Here is a 17,123-nt window from a genome sequence, read left to right on the forward strand (position 1 = left end):
TTTATATTGCTTGTAAAATCACAATAAATCAGGGGGTTAAACTGTAGAGGTGTCCCACATTTTGGTAAAGGTGCTGCAATAAATGCAAGTGGAGGCTAAATAGGCTAATGAATAGAGAATAAAACAGGTCATACAATATTTATATATTTATCCCCTGAGTAAACATTTTCTGGTCGCTAAGGTCGCTAAGCAGTAAGCACCTCTCCTCGCTTACCATTTGTTAAACGTTACGACGTGCTTACGTCCACATCTATACAGAACGTGCTCTCGCTTTGTTTAGAACCAGCATGTGTACGTGAAACGTCATTGTTTACGCGCAGTTACAGGAAGCTTGACAGAGGTTGGCGGATCTGTCAAACAAAAAGGAGAAAAGTTTGAGAAAAGGAGTATCGCAGTGCGGGAAAAAACAGTGTCTTACTGGCCCGGTTATGTAATTATTCTGAATTATTTCAGGAATTAAAAAAGTTTTGTTCAAAGTATAGATTTTAGAAGACGATCAGGCTACAGAGGAGAAAAGCAAGATCATGCGGTCAAATCAGGTCCCGCACCGTCGCGATCCCACAACATTTTAAAGTTTTCCACGGATTTAATACACACAAAAAAAATAGGCTACAAAAGTGCTTATTTTCAGGCTTCTGCAGAATGTGGTCTCCACACAGCAGACATCTGATCTCTGCGATCAGAAGTGGATTTAGCAGGTCTGGCACGGAGTCTGTTCTGCTGTTGAGAGGTTCATGCATGTTGGTCAGAGGTGCGTATGTTCTCTCGATGTTTGTACTGTAAAGTGATACACACCACACGTCTAAGTTTGTGAGAGCGTTTACAGCTGTTGATAATGACCTATGATTTGCATATTCTACACGCTTATCGTCCCCATTGTCTTTGTTTCAGAGTTGAGGACCTCTGTTAAAACTCTACAGTATGACCTGAAAAGATCAGACATATCTAAGTCTGGCAATAGGAAGCTATTCTTTGACACTCATGCAATGGTCCGACTGCTTGAGGAAAGCGGTAAGATTGCTTTTTCTTGATTCTAAAATGTTCTGGCAAAGTCTAGGTCAGTGATTCATCAAAATGATCTGTGTCCTTCAGGTTTCATGACCCAGCAGGCGGAGGTCATTGTCAATATGATGGTGAAAACCACAAATTCAAACATGGACGTTACGTACGGTGACATGGCCACCAAGACACAGCAGGTGAGATTTGTATGGTCTTTTCATGTACACATAAAAAAATAAAAATAAACTTGCGTTGGCTGCCTGTTGTTGTCTGTACAACTTCCCTCATAGCAGAGCCCAGGACAGGTCAGTTATTCTTCTTGACTATTTTTGCTTTACAGGAAATCATGTTACAGAAAGTCATGTCTCATATCACCGCTGTGAAAAAGGACATGATCATTCTTGAGAAGAGTGAATTCTCAGCATTATTGGCAGACAATGAGGTGAGACCTCTTAGACCCTTTGTTATCTATTATCATCATCACCCACTCGATTTGTATACTTGCATTATTTGTAAGTTTGGGGTCAGTGAATTAAAAAAAGAAAATGTTTTTTTGAAAGAAGTCTCTTATGCTCACCAAGTCTGCATTTATTTGATAAAAAAATACAGTAAAAACAGTCATGTGAAATATTATTTCAATGTTTCTATTTGAATATGGCAAAGCTGAATTTTCAGCATCATTACTCCAGTCTTCAGCGTCACATGATCCTTCAGAAATCATTCTAATGTGATGATTTGGTGCTCAAGAAACATTTCTTACTATCAATGTTGAAGACGCTTGTGCTTTTTAATATTTTTGTGTAAATCTTGATACATTTTTTTTCAGGATTCTGTGATAAATAGAAAGTTCCAAAGAACAGCATTTCTTTCAAATAGAAATCATTTGGAACATTATAAATGTCTTTTGATAAATTGATTGTGTCCTTGCTGATTAATTATTAATTTCTTTAAAAAAAATCGTACTGAACCTAAACTTTTGAACATTAGTGTATATAAATAAATATAAATATTTCCTTATGCCGTCTGAATCTCTTGTCTTTGTAAATTCAAATAAATAATGTAACAGTAGATGTGAAATAAAAAGTGATGCTTTTTTTTTGAATAAGGTCATTATTTGGTTTGCCTTGAATTGCCTTGAATCCCTCAATTGGTACATCACCTAATAAAGAAGTATTATGTATCTTATTTCCTTTACAGAAAATCAAGGTTGAGCTATCACAGCTAAAGTTACAACTCACTGTAAGTTAATGGAAAAACAACTTTTTGATAATAAAAAAAAGGTTTTACTTTGCTATTCAGACCTTAAATACGCTGTGTATTACCCTGACCATACAAAATTACTGGGTACTCTAGTTATTATAGTTTTACATTTTGTTTTGTGCTGCAGGATGTGATAGGCAAAAGGCGTGCAGATAACATTTTGGATTTGAACATAGAGAAAAGCCGTGTAAAGGAGATGGTAAGTACAGCAAGATCAAAGCTTCACCGTCTCTGGAAACCAAAGATGTGTTAGTTATTAGAGTTGTGTCGTTTTGAGCTGGAAGTTACATATGCTTTAACTGAGATGTGTTTGCTCTTGGTCCAGACGGTAGACTTTGACAGAAAACTTATTGGGACCAGGAATGAATTGATGGAAATGGTGAGAAGTACAAGCATTTAGGACAATAAATCTTCTCGATTTTTTTTTTGTATGAAACTTTTTATAAAACTGGAGCTTCTTTCTTAGCATTCTGAGCAGGATCGGCATGTGACGGAGACCAACATGAAAATCGACACAGAAGTGGCTGGCCTGAAGACTATGCTGGAGGCACATAAACTAGATACTATCAAATATCTTGCAGGTAAAAGTGTCAAGATCACACATTTGCAATTTGAAAACAATTTGAAAAAGTTGGACATCTGTCGGACTAGTCGTACAGGGTGTTTGCAGTCCTCAAGTTCATTTTTTCTTTTTCACAAGTCTGGAATGAGGCTGAAACTTATTGTTGAAATAAAAAATAAAATAAAATAAAAAAAGACTCAGTGGCCAGTGGTGGACTGCTGCTGTAGCAGTTTACGTGATGTCTGTATATTGTATGTTTATACTTTTTTTGTTTACACACATTGTTTTTCCTCATTTTTCAAATACAATATGGAATATTTTGTTATTTATCTTGATTGTACACTTGAACTATCAGTAAATTAAATTGATATATTAGTATATTGAGATTTAATATTTTGATAGTGTATGACTACTTTGATGACTACTTGCTAGTGTAACATTTGCTTATTTGCAGATGTCTGAACTAATCCTAAACATAATTCATTGATCAGCACATTAAAAATCAAGTACTCAAGTGAAATTAAAAAAGGAGTACTTTTACTGAAGTAATGTCTTATTAGAATATCTGTACTTTTACTCAAGTACTTGATTACTTTGTCCACCACTGGTCTCGGCAAAGATAGTGTGTTCATTAAGTTCCGTCTCAAGGACCTGCCGTACACACAGCTGCAGAATGTCCATGTTACATTAATCAGACCGATAAAGAGGTCAAGATGAATTTTTCAAGATGAGTTATTCAAATAACTGGCCAGTAAGAGACTGTTTCAGAATTTATTTTCATTCATGATTTATTTTTCTAATTCTTCTAGGTTCAGTATTCACGTGTCTCACAGTAGTACTTGGATTCTATCGGATATGGATGTGAACACCAGGAGACATTGTTCTTCCTAAAAAAAACTCTCATCAGCCTTTGGTCATAAGAAGAGCTGTGATATTCACAGTCATCCTCTAGGAGCAAATGTCCGTTCTTGCTTTATTAAGATATCAAGTTCTATTAGGAAAATAAATCATATTTACATATCTACATCAACAGTGCAACATCTTGCATTAGGATCATGAAGTTCAAGCTTATTTACACCGATGTCAACAGCTTGAATGAAGCCTAAGAAGCAGAAGTTGTCATAGTTGGGTAAACTAATATAGCGGTGAAGGGAAGATGACTGCAAATATAATTTTTTAATTGCTCCAATAGCAAAAGAAGAATCTGTAATAGAGTTTCCATGACTTTTCAAGAGGGAAAAATAATGAGATTGATTACATTGGTCAGAAGAAAGATGTCAAATTTGCCATCACTCCCTCAGCTGTTGTGTTAGAAACACCCCCACAGCAACGTTTTTTTTTTTGACTAGGTAATATAACAATATAAAGCGTTATAAATGTGTATTAAATTTTTTTTATATGAAAAACTTTACTGGATTTGAGATGTTGATAACTGTGGAAACACAATCATCACAGTCTGAAAAAGGTCCATGCTAAGACAAGGTGTGAAGTACATTATACATCAATGATTCAAGCAACTAAATACACATTCACCATCACAATGTACAAATTTGTAGCCGTTATTAGAACAAACAGCAATTAACTTTGTATTCATTTATGTTGTGTATGTTATGTTGTGTTGTCATTTTAAGTGTGATGAAATTAGTTTAAATACACTGCATATTTAAGCATCATCACACTGAATATCTTCAGCACAGCTGTGTGTGACAAACAGCTGGATGATGTCATATAAAGTGCCTTGGGTAATTTTGGCAGTTGTGTAATGATTAAAGTACATTACATGACATTTGTCATATTTTTGGATGGTTGGGATTGTTGCCAGAATAAATGAGTTTACAATACATAGATCATTTGACTAACGTTAGGTGAGGACGCACACGAGATGTCCAAAAATTGCATTCATGATAATATGATTCTGATTCAACGAAAGTCAAAGTGAATATGATGAATTCTGAATAATAAAAGTCTAGTCTTCTTGAATTCTCTTTGTGTACCTGTTTTGTGAAGTAAAATATGAAAGTTGTCGCCGACCGTCTCTCCAGTACACTAGAAGGCAGTATGATGAAGATGAACTCAAGTAGCAGGCGCTTAACGATGAAGAAAAGAGTGCCGTGTTCCTCTCAACCTCACGTGGGACTTGACATGTAATGTGCATCTCTGTTTTGGTAGGTTACGTTTTGTTGTGGTTTATTATATGTAATTTTGGTGGCCGCAGATTCAGTTATCAAATTCATTTATCCAGCGGTCAACTAGTTGTAGCCGCTTCAAGCAGTTTCTGTGGCAACTCCCAGCTGGTTCCAATGTGCACAGTGCAACGTATTTGACTGTAGAGTTAGAATGATTCCGTTAACTGTAAGTTAATCTAAACAAATCTTATCTTTGAGCGAGCGAGACATATCAGTTGTATATTTTAATAAACGTCAGTATTCATTTATGAATATCAGGTTCATCACAGTTCACCCAATAATTAAAGTTATGTCATTCATTACTCAAATCCGTAAGACTAGTTAATCTTCGGAACACAAATTATGATCTTTTTGATGGAATCTGAGAGCTTTCTGTTCCTCCATTGACAGCTACACAGTTGTCAAAATTTTCTGAAGAGACTAGTCGCTTTTTTATGGTGAACAGATTTAATTTAGGCTTTTATTCACATAAACATTCCTTAACATGCACGTTATCCGTAGTGGTAAACAGAAGCTCAAGCATGTTCGCTTGACGTGCGAGAACCAATGATGTTCATTCTCGTGTTACAAAGCCCGTTTGAGCTTCCACAAGAACCAATGAGGTTTGTTCTCGCATCAAGCATGTTCGGTTGAGCTTCTGTTTATGTTCACTGTTACATTTTTATATGTGAATAATAGCCTAAATTAAATCTGTTATATAATCATATAAAGTAATCATGTTTCTTAAAAAAAATTGGACTAAACCGCTCAATTCATATGGACTAGTTTTACGATCTCTTTATGAACTTTTTGAAGTGTCAAAGTGGTACTCCTGTAGCTGTCTATGGAGGGACAGAAAGCTCTCAGATTTCATCAAAAAGATCTTCATTTGTGTTCCGACGATGAACGAAAGTCTTACGGTTTGGAACGACAAGAGGATGAGTAATTAATGACAGAATTTTCATTTTTAGGTGAACTATCCCTTTAAACCCCTTTATACTGGACCTTTAATGACAATCCCAAGCTACTTTTATGGTTGGATGAAACTTAAGTGAAATTTTAGATTGTGTGCTGTTGTGGGGAAGGGCAATTACTTTGCTGTGTTTGTTCTTTCCAGCAGTACGCAGAATGTGATGCTGCTTAGTGCTTAATTTTAACTCTCATTCTTTTCAGACCCAAAGTACATCACTATCTCCTGAGAGAAGATGACAGATGCTTTCAGTAGCAACAGTGAGGCAGTTCTTCAGCGCACTGTCAATGTGTCCACCATCACAAGCAGCCATGCTGGAAATTTGATGAAGCTGTATCAAATAGCTGAGACATGTGATTTTGTCACTAGTAATCAATTCACGAAGGCAAGACAACATCTTTCGAAATCATCTGTCATGTTTACTGAAACCATTTGTCCAGCTGATCTATTAAAGATATAAATATGTCCTGTTTTTATCACAGGTAGCCTTACAGTTTCCAGATGAACTACTTCCTGATGCCGTCCGGGTCTCTGCAGAAATAGAGAATGAAACCAAAGCCAAGACATACATTTTAGGAGATACATCCTATGGCAGGTAAGAACCCTGTTGTTTCATTTACATTACAAGAAAATCATATGTAATACCACAATGTAACCACTAAATGCCTATATAGCCCCTACATATTTAATATTGTTAAGACTTTTCTAATCATGTCCACATTTTTTGTGTATTTATATAGCAAGTGCCATAAAAAGTACCAAGGTTCATACCATTCTGATGAAACATTAATTGTTTTAACATAAATTAAAAATGATTACCAAAAGATATTGTGTGGCTAATTCTGACTTCCAGACCTGTTTATTTCCTTTTCAGCTGTTGTGTGGATGAGGTAGCAGCAGAACATGTTAAAGCAGACTGTATAGTGCATTATGGGCCATCTTGCCTCAGCCCATGCAGACGACTTCCTCTTCTGCATGTGTTTGGGAAAAGACCTATAGATGTCCAGCAGTGTGTTGCAGCCTTTAAAGAGCTTTACCCTGACCGCCAAAGTCATGTGATCATACTGTATGATGTCACCTATTCACATGCTATAGGTAATTGTAACTGTTCAATCTATGCACATGGGTGTCCAGTCCTACTGCTGGGGGGCGAGTGTTGTGCACTGTGCAGAGTTGAGCTCCAACGTTCCCCAACACACCTGCCTTGAAGTTTCTCGGTCTGTATCCGAAATTGTCCCCTATTCACTATTCCCTATCAGTCCAAAAATATAGTACTCTTAAAAGAGCGAGTAAAGTAAGCAACTTCAAGTGAATATTTTACATTTAATGGGTTTGACTGACAAAAGTTTTCAGTTTTTTCAATTGTACTTGATAATGTCTGCTATGGTTTCAGACACCAATACACCAATGGCTGTCCCATCAAATAGAGCTGCTTCAGGTGTGATTCATTTGGATTGGAGCTAAACTCTGTATGTTTGCGGCCCTGCAGGAGCAGGACACCTTTTATTTAATACCATTGTGAATGTTATGTGTTAATTTATATCATCTCTCCTCAGGCGATCTCAGGACGCTTTTGTGTGATATCTACCCCAATGTTGCGGTATCTCTTCTAAAAACAGATTATTCCTGCGGTGCTGAACTGATACAGGACAGCTGTGTGAACAGTGATCACTTGAATTCACAGGATGATAGAGTCATTTTTAAATTCGGCAGACAGTTTAGTGTAAAAAAGGGGCAGAGTGTTGATGATTACAGTATGTTTTACATTGGCCAGGAAGGCCTGACTCTGACAAACTTCATGATGACCTGGAACCATTGTGCCTTCAGCTCATTTAATCCAGAAGCGTGCACAGGACGAGTGGAATCAGTTAAAATCAACAAGGCACTGATGAAACGCTATTATGCCATTGAGCGGGCTAAAGATGCCAGTGTGGTGGGCATTTTGGTGGGCACCCTGGGTGTCGCTAACTATCTGACCATCATAGAGCAGCTGAAAGACATTATACACAAAGCAGGCAAGAAGACCTATATGTTTGCTATGGGAAAGATCAATGTTCCCAAGCTCGCCAACTTCTTGGAAGTTGATGTTTACGTGCTGGTTGCCTGTCCAGAGAACTCACTGCTGGATTCAAGTGAATTCTACAGACCTGTGGTGACTCCCTTCGAGATGGAGTTGGCTTGCAATAAGCAAAGAGAGTGGACTGGAGAATATATCACAGACTTCAGAGATTTACTGCCTGGTATGACATTGCATCATTTTAACAAATCATACTATAGAGCACTAGAAAAGCATTGTGATATTGATATTGTGTTGCTTATAGGCTTTGAATGATGTCAGTATATGTGTCCATGGCTGCGTTCCAGTCCAAAATTGTCATGCCCTTCACTCGCTAACTTCCCTCCGTCTCGTTCACTCGGATGTACGTCATTGCTTACGTTGCATGAGTGCCCACTACAGGCGGAACCTTTGCAATAGGCTGAATTGGAACGTGCTAAGCCCTTGATCACTTAGAATCCACTATGGGGTTGATTTATTATTTATTTATTTTTCCCTTACAAAATTGTTTAATGCAGCATTCTATATGTATATAGGTGTGTTTTAGTTGTTTAATAAAAAAATAAAAAAATAATTATATCATAGAGTTGTTTGTGGTGGGGTAAATTAAACGCAGTTTGCGTTGACGTCACAGTCGTGTTGCATTGTGGTATATGGAGCTGCCTGAAGTGTACATATGAAGTAGATCGGTTTCCCTCGTCCACTTCACGAAACGGAACGCACTTCAAAATGGCGGCGGGGATTCCCTCGAGGGGAAGTGCTTAGGGAAGTTCGCAAGTGCGTGTCTAAAAGTGGACTGGAACGCAGCCCATATGTAGTATCTGTCTGAGCATCTAATGAGAAACCTTTATCATAGGTGGAAGCAGTCATGTGGTTTTCCCTGAACCAAACGAGTCTGCCATTGAGGAAGAGTGCACAGATGTCTCTCTTATCACAGGAGCTCTGCGAGCCTGTTCCACCTCCTCATCTGAGATAATAAATGGCACAGAGTCTTCTTCACTTGTGCCCAGGAATCAGACTCTCACTGTGGCCAATACTAACACTGCAGGTATAGAGTCTGAGGCCATACTGAACTGTAGTTGTGGTATTAATTCCGACACTTTTTTAATAAAACGTTTGATTCATGCAAATGCAGAATATAATCAGGATCTTTTTGTTTTGCAGCATCATTTTTGGCTGGCCGTAGTTGGCAGGGACTGGAGCCCAAACTGGGGCAGACGCCAGTGTTGAAAGCTGTGGAGGGACGGAGAGGCATTGCAATCGCTTATGAGGAGGAGGGTGTGGGTAATAAAGATGCTTTAACATCTCCTCAAAAATCATAACACTCACTTACTATTAGACTGTCACAGGAAATCATCTAAGGACTATCTTCACACTCACAGCACATGAATCACATCAGTATTTTGAAGAGGATTTAATTGTCAGTTATACCACCTTTTTTGGGGACATGTTTTAAGTCTTGATAATAGCAAGTGTTTCTTTTGCTGCTGGTCAAATATCAAGGAAGGTAAATTAATATTTGTTAAATATAAGAATGTGAAGTTCTATTGTGCTACTAATATGGTAGCAAACTATAGAATAATAGAAGAAAAATTTAACTGATGTCAATGTGCTTTAATGTTGTCTTGTTTTAAATGTTATATTCAAACAGAATAAAACTCATTTTTCTGGATTTATTAAAATATGACCTCAGTGTATGATCTGGTCTGACATATACTATACAATCAAAGTGGGATGAGTATGAGCAAGCTCTGGCCTGAGTTTAACAATATTAATGTTTAAAAAAAAATGCTGAAACCTGAAAACCTGAAAATACTGTTTAAATTCAAGCATGCCAAATATGTGTAAAACAGCACATTAGTTGTAACTATTTGTTGAACAGTCATTTACATTTCTGATCCCCATTAAGTGCTTTGACAAAAGTTGATGGGAATATGCCAATCTTCCCGTTGCATTGACCCTCAAGCCACTCATCATTGACTGAAAATGAAAGAAAAATCAGAAATTCATCTCACGAATGCCTTAGTTCATTGTCATACTGTATTTAATGTCCATATTAGTGAAATACAAGTATCACACTGTCAGTTCCTACCTTTTGAAAGAATTGTGATGATGTTTCCCTGTTTGAAACCCAGATCCTCTGGGGTAGTAGAGTCATAAGAGTAAAGAGCAACCACTTTCTCCTGAGGCACACTTTTACCCTTTCAGACAGCAGTTTTGGGAAGGGCCAAAAAAGAAATTTGGGGGTTTAGTTGCTGGCAAAGCTGTTTTAGATTATTATTACTATTTGTAAGGTATAGTGTACACTCAGCTGTTATATGTCTAAGCTATATTATGTGGTCATTTGATCCTGTGTGAGGGTAGATGAGTCAAGCTCTGTCAAGTCTTTACCTCTGTCACTGAACACCACAGTGTAAGACGGCCATCCTTCACACTATTCCACACAGCCTCCATTTCAGAGTCCTCAATAATCACCCTCTCATCCGAGCCTTCCTTGGCAAAACTGAAAGGTACATTACAACCACATTTTATTTCTCCCTGAAATATCTTAATACAGTGCTGGGAATGTTATAACTTGTATAGTTACCGTAAAGTTAATGTTGACGCAGGCAGCTTCAGTTTAGAGCTTATCATCTGAAGAATGACTCCATATGGTTGTCCAGGTGCGATACTGATAGCAATGGTGAACTGAAAGTGTACTTTCACAACGCAGCCTGAGAATTCACTAGCGTTACTAGTCTGTGAGGAATATAGTCAAGCTTGAGAAATAATTCCTATATCTAAAAAAAAGTTGGCTTTTTGATATGCAGTGAAAGCATTGTTTGATAGTTATGTTAGTTGATATCAGGTTACAGTTAACAGACTGTGATTATGTTGTATGTAATGAAATACTGAACCTTTCCATTCACAGTTTTCAGGCCCTCTGTACCCACTGGTCTACTAGGTGCTGCTCTTCTTGGTGGAGCTGGTATATCATCATTTTCATTTACTGGTTCAATCTATAAGATGTTGATTTTGTATTTTTTTTTATAATGTAGGACAAAAAAAGTAATTCAGCTCAATTAAACTTGTTAAGAACAAGCTTTTGAACATGGATCTCAACAACAACATCTAAGTGGTTTGAGTAATAAATCTATATAAAGTTCATCTCTGTGCCGTTTTGCTGTTTTGAAAAACTACATATTCGAAAGGCAAAAGGCAATTACCTGTACTGGTTTTGATGTCATTGTAACAATATCCAAGGGTTCAAGGAAATTATAAGGTACAAGACCTCGCTGGAAGTAATCAGAAAACAAAACGAAAAATTAAACAGAAAATAGGCATTATTCTCTCTGCTTATACACTCACTGGCCACTTAGGTATACCTTAGGTATTGCCGGGTTGGACCCTCTTTTGCCTTAAGAACTGCCTTAAATCTTCATGGCATAAAATCAAAAAGGTGCTGGAAACATTCCTCAGAGATTTTGGTCTATCTTGTCATGATGATAGTATCATCCAGTTGCACTACAGATTTGTGGGCTGCACATCCATGATGCGTATCTCCAGTTCCACCACATCCCAAATGTGCTCTAGAATTTTGATGATATGAGCTTTCTGACATGGCGTGTTACCCTGTTGGAAGTAGCCATCAGAGGATGGGTCACTGTGGTCGTAAAGGGATGGATATGGTCAGCAACAATACTCAGTTTGGCTGTGGCGTTTAAACGATGCCCAATTAGTACCAAGTGGCCCAAAGTGTGCCAAGAAAATATCCCCCACACCATTACACCACCAGCCTGAACCGATGATACAAGGCAGGATGGGTCCATGCTTTCATGTTGTTATACGCCAAATTCTGACCCTACAATCTAAATCAGACCAGACAACGTTTTTCTGATCTCCAATTTTGGTGAGCCCGTGTGAATTGTAGCCTCAGTTTCCTGTTATTAGCTGACAGGAGTGGGACCCGGTGTGATCTTCTACTGCTGCATCTGCTTCAAAGTTCGACGTGTTGTGCGTTCAGAGACGCTCTTCTGCAGACCTTGGTTGTAACGAGTTTAGATTTGAATTACTGTTGTATTTCTATCAGCTTGAACCAGTCTGGCCATTCTCCTCTGACATTAAGCCATTTTCGCCCACAGAACTGCCGCTCACTGGATATTTTCTCTTTTGCAGCGTGAAAATCCCAGTAGATCAGTTTCTGTACCATCTGGCACCAACAACCACTCCACCCACATTCAGTCACTTAAATCACCTTTCTTCCCCATTCTGATTCTCAGTTTTAACTTCAGCAGATCATATGTCTATTAGTTGCTGCCTTGTGATCGACATTAGATATTTGCATTAAAGAGCAGTTGAACAGGTGTACCTTATAAAGTGGCCGGTGAGTGTATGTTGATATTAGCATGCCACTGGAATGTTCTTTTGACATTCAACTCCAGCTCTCATTTACTGCCCTCTATGATAATTCACCAAAAATGTACCTTCTCATTGAAAACAACAGATGCCCAGTTGTCTGCTCCTTTCTGAAGAACAAAGACAATGTTTCCAGGCAACACAGCCAGCTCTTCTTTGGTCTCAGGAACAAACTCATAGAGAACAGTGTGCGGTGCACCTTCAAATACCCTGTTGATAATGACATTTACATTTACTTTCTTAAAGGGATACTCCACTTTTTTGGGAAATAGGCTCATTTTACAACTCCCCCAGAGTTAAACAGTTGAGTTTTACCGTTTTCGAATCCATTCAGCCGATCTCCGGGTCTGGCAGTGCCACTTTTAGCATAGCTTAGCATAAATCATTGAATCGGACAAGACCATTAGCATCTCTCTCAATATGACGCAGTGTCTGAAAAATAGGTTAGACAAACTTAGTCCCGGTCACGTTCGAAGTTACTGAGCTGGGGACTATTTTCAGGCGCTGCGCCATATCATTACGCCTGCTGGACTCATGGTACGGCAGCAAAGTTTCTTGATTATTACGCAGGAATGAGAGTATAGTTCCTAGCCATATCAGCCTAGAAAATCGCAACTTTTCATTTTCCGTCGGTCTTAGTACACGATGTAACTACAGAGGAGTCAAGTTTTAAATAGGAAAAATATCGAAACTCTTTGGTCATTTTTTTGAGAGAGATGCTAATGGTCTTGTCCAATTCAATGATCTATGCTAAGCTATGCTAAAAGTGGTACCGCCCGACCCGGAGTTCGGCTGAATGGATTCGAAAATGGTAAAACTCAACTGTTTAACTCTGGGGGAGTTGTAAAATGAGCCTATTTCCAAAAAAAAGTGAAGTATCCCTTAAAGGGATAGTTCACCCAAAATTTACAATTCTGTCATCATTTACTCAACCTCAAGTTTATATCTTAAAAAATATATATTTTGAAAAATGTCGGTATCCAAACAGTTTGTAGTCATTGACTTCCATAGTAGTCAATGGCTACTGTGAACTGTTTGGTTACCTATATTCTTCAAAATATATTTTGTGTTCAACAGAGGAAAGAAATTCATTCAGGTTTGGAACAACCAGAGGGTGATGACTGAATTTTCATTTTTGGGTGAACTATCCCTTTAATAGACACTTGATATACACACAGTAAAACAATACAAAAACTCCACAAACTGCATATAGCTTATATTTAAGTTTTAGAGAGTTTGAGGTTTTTATGCATTAAATAATGTTCTTCATTTTGAACATGACCAATTATTTTATTTTTTTTACCTTAGTACTTCTGGGACTTTTGGTGTAGAAGGAACATTGTCAACCTAAACAAAATACACAATTATGTGGTCATTAAAATAACAGTTTTGAGCATTAACATATCTTCACACCTCTCTCAGTTATTCTTATTTCATACTACTGTTGACGCAATTATTTTGTTAACTCACTTGTTAACAACACTACTTACTTGAGGCTGAAGTGGAGCAAAACCAGAAAACTTATCTGCGGGTACAATAGAAGATACAACCTATGAAAAAAAAAAAACACTAGTCTTAATCAGTTTTGTCTAATTTAATGGCCAAATAGAAAAGGGATCATTTCAGTAGCTGGACAAAAGTTTTAGTGATTGTACACTGTATTAATTTGATTATGTTAATATGATAATTAATTTGATAAAAACCTTGGCTTTTCCAAGATAGTCCTTTTTCTCCAGCTCTGCCACATAGTGCTTATTGGGTTTGAATAGCAGCCCTACTCGAATCTCTACCAGAGGAAAGAGCTTCTGCTTCTGGAAAGAGGAAATCACAATGTGTAGACCTTTTAAAACAATGCAACAATTCATGCTGTGTTGCACTATACTCATCAGTGTAATATAACTGTGTTTTTTAAGTTTACCTTTTAAGGTTATCCTGATGCAACAGTTTTAAAATATGTCATTCTAAATGCTTTATATTAAAATGCTTACGATGGCTGACACATGCACACTGATGAAGCATGACTTCATCTGTCTTGTGAATTTTGTCCTTCCTGAAACTTACACAACTTCCTACAAATCCTAACTAGAACCACTGATTATGCAACAAATTATGCATTTTTTGTGCAATTATTCAGTTCATCCATTTAGGATGGCAACTTTATACGGCTGCATTTCTGTCAGTTATTTTCATTAATATGAATTTATGTTTAAAATTCTAGTACTGATAATTATGTAAAGTGGAACACTTTAGCAGTTACAGACCAGTATGGCATCCAGAGCATGGTCAATATGGCTGAATTTGGCATCTGCCCTCAGGCTCAGAGCAGTAAGAAGATTTTCTTGAGCTTTCTCCCATTTCCCCAACTGAGCCTGTACCAGCCCTATGTTGTGCAGCACCTAAATGTTACATGGGACAAAACAACAGCATCAGAGAATGGTTGATTCAACTTTTGCTTTAGCATTATGGGGGGAAGCCTTGCCAATGCCCATAAAGTCATGCTAAATACAGTACGTGTTAAATAAGTCATCAAGTGCATCACTTGGAATAAATCATGAGTCATTCACATCACATCTATTAGTGTATAAAATCAATAAAGGTGAAAAACAAGATTCAATACACATTGTTTAATGCATGGCACAACTCTTGTCTTACCTCACAAGCATACAGTTTATGTCTCAACCCCAGAGGTTTGTAATCTATTAGTTGATTTCCTCTTAACTGCTTAAACGCCTGTTGGAAATCTAGAAGAGACTCTTCAAACCTGTAGATACAATTATGAAGATGAAGAAGTGGCAGAACATTTCATCAAGAGAAACAATGTGCTGTCCCTTATGCAAAAGAAAATATATTTTCTTAAATATTAATTATCAATATATTAAATGATTTAATGTATATTGAAAATATACTGAATAATATATTGTGTTAATATATCACAATATATTGAAAAATACATAAGGAATTGCCGCTTTTCCTATATTGAAAAATGTGACAATATATTATATCGCAATATATGTAATTTTATATTCATTAATATCATTCATAGTATATAGATCTACATGAGATAAAATGTGGTACTGTGTGTGTGTGTGTATATATATTTGAACATATATGTACTATGCACATACATGTTCCCATATAAATGTATAATGTATGTACTCAATTATGAGGTAAATATATATTGTGATATCCATGTATTTATATTTATTTATAGTACATAAAGCACAAATCAAATTTTCCACCCACCATGTTACCATGACATTAACAAGACATCCAATTGTCCAAACTTTTCATTTGTTTTCACTAAACACATTTTTTCTTATATAGTCCATCACACATATTTTCATATATGAAATGTGTAACTATTCAAACAATAAAGTGAGATAATGTGTTCAGCTTTATGAAAAACCAAGCGTTAACTCTTGAAAGATAAATTAATTGAGTGTTTCAATAAAGCTATTACATGTAAAACTTAAGTGCAGATTTTGTCTTCACTGCTATGTATATTTTTTATATATATGTATATACATGGTCAATGTATATATTGAAGTATATTGAAAAATATAAGCACTAGTTTTCCATTTATGGAAATGTATTATTTAATATATTGCACAATGTTTTCCCGTATATTTTTTGTTTGGTAAGGGGTGGTCCCCTTTTTTGAACTATAATAAAAGCATACAATATTTCTTAATGTGTCATGAAGAGATGGTAATGGTCTTACCTTTCCTTTTTGTAGAATGTAACTCCTCTCTGAAAAAAGGCCACCGCTAGGTGTTCATCTTTGCCAATACTTCCATCAAATGCCTTAGGATGTATGACAGAAAAAAAAGTTCCCCGTAAAGAGTGAAACCACTTTTACTTCCCTTTTTTACAGCCACAAACTTTTTTTTAAGTAGCAAACACATCTTCAAAATCAATTTAAAGAGCATAGTATTCTGATTGTTGTTTTCTTAGGTAGTATAAAACACTGAATCTGCCCGGTAACTGTACCTTTTCAGCTTCATCTAACTCATCGTTGTTCAAATAAAGACAGCCAATGTTGAAGGCAATCTTGGAGTTTTTCTCCTCGATGTTGAGGAATATCCTGAGAGCAGAGTCTGGGTCTCTTTGCTCCACACAAGCCACGGCCTCGTCCCACTGACGGAGAGTGCTTACAAATGACATGCTCCCCCAGAAAACTATTACCAATGAACAAATGAACGCTGTTCTTCTCTATTGTGAGTCCAGTAGAGGGAATCTGAAAGTTTTCTTAGAGAACAAGCCCATCCCCTCCTCTGAGAGAGAGGAAGTGATCAGCTTCACGTCACTTGCTTCTTTATTTGTTGTTTCCTCACTTTTTTTTTTTTTTTGGTGTTAGTAAGGCATAGGGTACTTATTAATAAGTTAATCTAACAAAAGGTAGCAGGCTCTTATTTTGTTAGTTATGCTTTTAAGAGTGAGGCATGTTTTGTCTCTACACAAAGAGTGCTGTGGCATCATGGTACAATGATTGGATCAGATGGTAATATAGCATGATACATGACACATTCACATACCATGGAACTAAATGATTACCAATAATGTACTTTGGTATTTAGATGGTATTCCAATGCTAATAAAAAAAATCTAACAACAACAACATGTCCTAAAAATCAGGGTCATTATTATAGACAGGCATGTTTGCATACGCATCATTTTCTGATTAAGATTAAGCCTTTACCAAAAAGAGGTTTGCAT

General features: G+C 36.9%; 3 protein-coding genes across 4 annotated transcripts; 2 read left to right on the forward strand and 1 right to left on the reverse strand.

The window, feature by feature from the left end:
• Positions 1 to 278: 278 nt before the first annotated feature.
• mcur1 (mitochondrial calcium uniporter regulator 1) lies at positions 279 to 4,209 on the forward strand. The gene is made up of 9 exons (XM_084405162.1): positions 279 to 751; positions 892 to 1,011; positions 1,093 to 1,196; positions 1,340 to 1,441; positions 2,197 to 2,238; positions 2,387 to 2,458; positions 2,585 to 2,638; positions 2,726 to 2,840; positions 3,631 to 4,209. The coding sequence occupies exons 1-9, from the start codon at positions 643 to 645 to the stop codon at positions 3,684 to 3,686; spliced, it is 774 nt and encodes a 257-aa protein (XP_084261288.1). The 5' UTR covers positions 279 to 642; the 3' UTR covers positions 3,687 to 4,209.
• Positions 4,210 to 4,844: 635 nt separating this feature from the next.
• On the forward strand, positions 4,845 to 9,694 carry dph2 (diphthamide biosynthesis 2). Of its 2 annotated transcripts, none has more exons than XM_084405159.1 (7): positions 4,845 to 4,986; positions 6,160 to 6,341; positions 6,439 to 6,551; positions 6,831 to 7,051; positions 7,513 to 8,196; positions 8,869 to 9,060; positions 9,177 to 9,694. In XM_084405159.1, exons 2-7 carry the CDS (start codon positions 6,192 to 6,194, stop codon positions 9,332 to 9,334), a joined length of 1,518 nt encoding a protein of 505 aa, XP_084261285.1. In that variant the 5' UTR covers positions 4,845 to 4,986; positions 6,160 to 6,191; the 3' UTR covers positions 9,335 to 9,694. The 2 variants fall into 2 exon arrangements, with proteins under 2 accessions (XP_084261285.1, XP_084261286.1); XM_084405160.1 differs by lacking the exon at positions 4,845 to 4,986 and adding an exon at positions 5,041 to 5,173.
• Positions 9,612 to 16,683, reverse strand: ncf2 (neutrophil cytosolic factor 2). Its single transcript, XM_084405161.1, has 14 exons — positions 16,398 to 16,683; positions 16,129 to 16,211; positions 15,060 to 15,168; positions 14,669 to 14,803; positions 14,111 to 14,218; positions 13,898 to 13,957; positions 13,711 to 13,754; positions 12,476 to 12,617; positions 11,219 to 11,287; positions 10,910 to 11,011; positions 10,600 to 10,751; positions 10,404 to 10,515; positions 10,105 to 10,213; positions 9,612 to 9,992 (listed from the first exon to the last, which is right to left on the reverse strand). The coding sequence occupies exons 1-14, from the start codon at positions 16,569 to 16,571 to the stop codon at positions 9,895 to 9,897; spliced, it is 1,497 nt and encodes a 498-aa protein (XP_084261287.1). The 5' UTR covers positions 16,572 to 16,683; the 3' UTR covers positions 9,612 to 9,894.
• Between the last annotated feature and the right edge of the window lie 440 nt (positions 16,684 to 17,123).

The sequence above is a fragment of the Rutilus rutilus genome (assembly GCF_951802725.1).
Source record: "Rutilus rutilus genome assembly, chromosome: 3".
Taxonomy (NCBI): Eukaryota; Metazoa; Chordata; class Actinopteri; order Cypriniformes; family Leuciscidae; genus Rutilus; species Rutilus rutilus.